Here is a 1,752-nt window from a genome sequence, read left to right on the forward strand (position 1 = left end):
ACATTAGATAGACTATATAAACTGTAAAATATTAATAATAATTGGATTATTATTGTTATTATTAATAGTTTTAATGTTAATGATTTCTACATTGTCAGTCCTTTTTTCTGCTCTGTTGTCAACATGTACAGGAATGGTAAATCTAGAGTCTTGCCCATTTAGCGTTAGCCGTTAGCTTCTCCAGCCGATCACACGGTCACCTGGTTTTTGCGCACTCCAGCTGTTCTATTGGACCTCCTTGGGTTGTATACAACTTCTCATATTAGTCAGGATAGGGTTGTACATGGTAATGCATGAACTGTAGTGAAAAAAGTCAATATTGGGTTATGTGGGTGAGTTTTCAAATAGTTTATAAAAAGAAAATATAAGCATGTGTGCACTCTGCTGTGRCTACAGGCTAACTTGGTCTTGTTTTTTTTTTTTTTTCAGATGGGATCTTACTTTGGCTACTCAGTGGTGGTCACTGACATCAACAACGATGGGTAAGTGGAGCGAGTTACAGCAACACAGATTGTGGCAGAAAATTATGAGACAGTTTGTAGGACAAAGAAAGTCTTAAAGATTTGCAGCACAGTCAAGTTTATTCACAGTGTGTCAGAAAAATCTAAATTCTGTAATCCTTACACAAGTGTGTTCTTTACGTTAGACATTTCTGTGTTCACTTTCAATTAAAATGAGCTTTAGAGGTTAAATAACTTTTATTAATTACCGCCATACAAATACATGACTTGAAAATAGTCTGTAACTTGGACAGTTTTGGMGATTTTGAGATAAAGGTTGAATTGGTGGTAGCTGATAGTGATCATCAACACATGTACTGACTGTTCACAGATCCTTAAATGTCTGACAGAAAATTTTCTCRTGAAACAAATATGATTGGAACTTGCAGAAAATAATCCTTGCTGTATGTCTAAAGCTGGTTTTATTTAAATGTCATCCTGACTACAACCCAATCAGTTTGACWGATTTTGAGACCAAATTTGATTTGTTAGCTTACAGCCGTCACAACACAACCATCAGAATTTATCAGAGATGTTTCTGTTTTTATTCTTTTTGTCACATTTTCCTTCCTTTGGGTTTATTTGTCTCCTGCCTCGGGTGCTGTGGACAGTTTGGATGACGTTGCTGTGGGAGCTCCGATGTTTCTTAGTCGTGGGTCTGACGGGCGTCTGGAGGAGCTGGGTAAGGTGTATGTGTACCTGCAGAGGGGCCCTTTGCAGCTTGAGCCCAGCCAGGACCACCTCCTCGGCTCACAGGCTTTCGGACGATTCGGCACCTCTCTGGCTCCGCTGGGAGATCTGGACCAGGATGGATTCAAAGGTAACATGTTCAGGTTGTGCTGTGTGTGGAGAAGAGAGGGAATAACAACAAACTCATTTACACAAGTTTGTCATGAAACTACTTGTACTTGATTTAGTGTCACCTCTGAATGCAAGAAGACAGTAATGTTCCTGTCTGTGTGAACATACTGTTTGTTTGTTTGTTTGTTGTGACAAACCATTGGACACTTTTTAATGGCATTTTAAAATGTAATTATTGTATGTCTACAAGTTATTAAAGGGATCCCCGATTAGTTGTAACATTAGACTTTATTTAATGAACATATATTTTAACTGTAAAATAAAGACTGTAAAATACTGTCGGATGTTTAGTTTTTATTATTTTTAAACTGAAAGTTAAAAAATACATTACACAGACTTTTATTTACATGCAAAGCATTCTGGGTAAATGATGACGTGGATAGGTCCTCGG

At 37.5% G+C, this 1,752-nt stretch overlaps 1 protein-coding gene across 1 annotated transcript in view; it reads left to right on the top strand.

Moving 5' to 3' along the window:
• Nucleotides 1–1,752, top strand: part of LOC106532239 (integrin alpha-5) — a gene marked incomplete in the record, with an annotated part of 81,050 nt that overhangs the window by 41,106 nt on the left and 38,192 nt on the right. The window contains 2 exon segments of the mRNA XM_014028263.1: nt 430–482; nt 1,112–1,320. Coding sequence (XP_013883717.1) covers nt 430–482; nt 1,112–1,320 — 262 coding nt within the window.

Source organism: Austrofundulus limnaeus, unplaced genomic scaffold, assembly GCF_001266775.1.
Source record: "Austrofundulus limnaeus strain Quisiro unplaced genomic scaffold, Austrofundulus_limnaeus-1.0 Scaffold737, whole genome shotgun sequence".
In the NCBI taxonomy this organism is placed as follows: domain Eukaryota; kingdom Metazoa; phylum Chordata; class Actinopteri; order Cyprinodontiformes; family Rivulidae; genus Austrofundulus; species Austrofundulus limnaeus.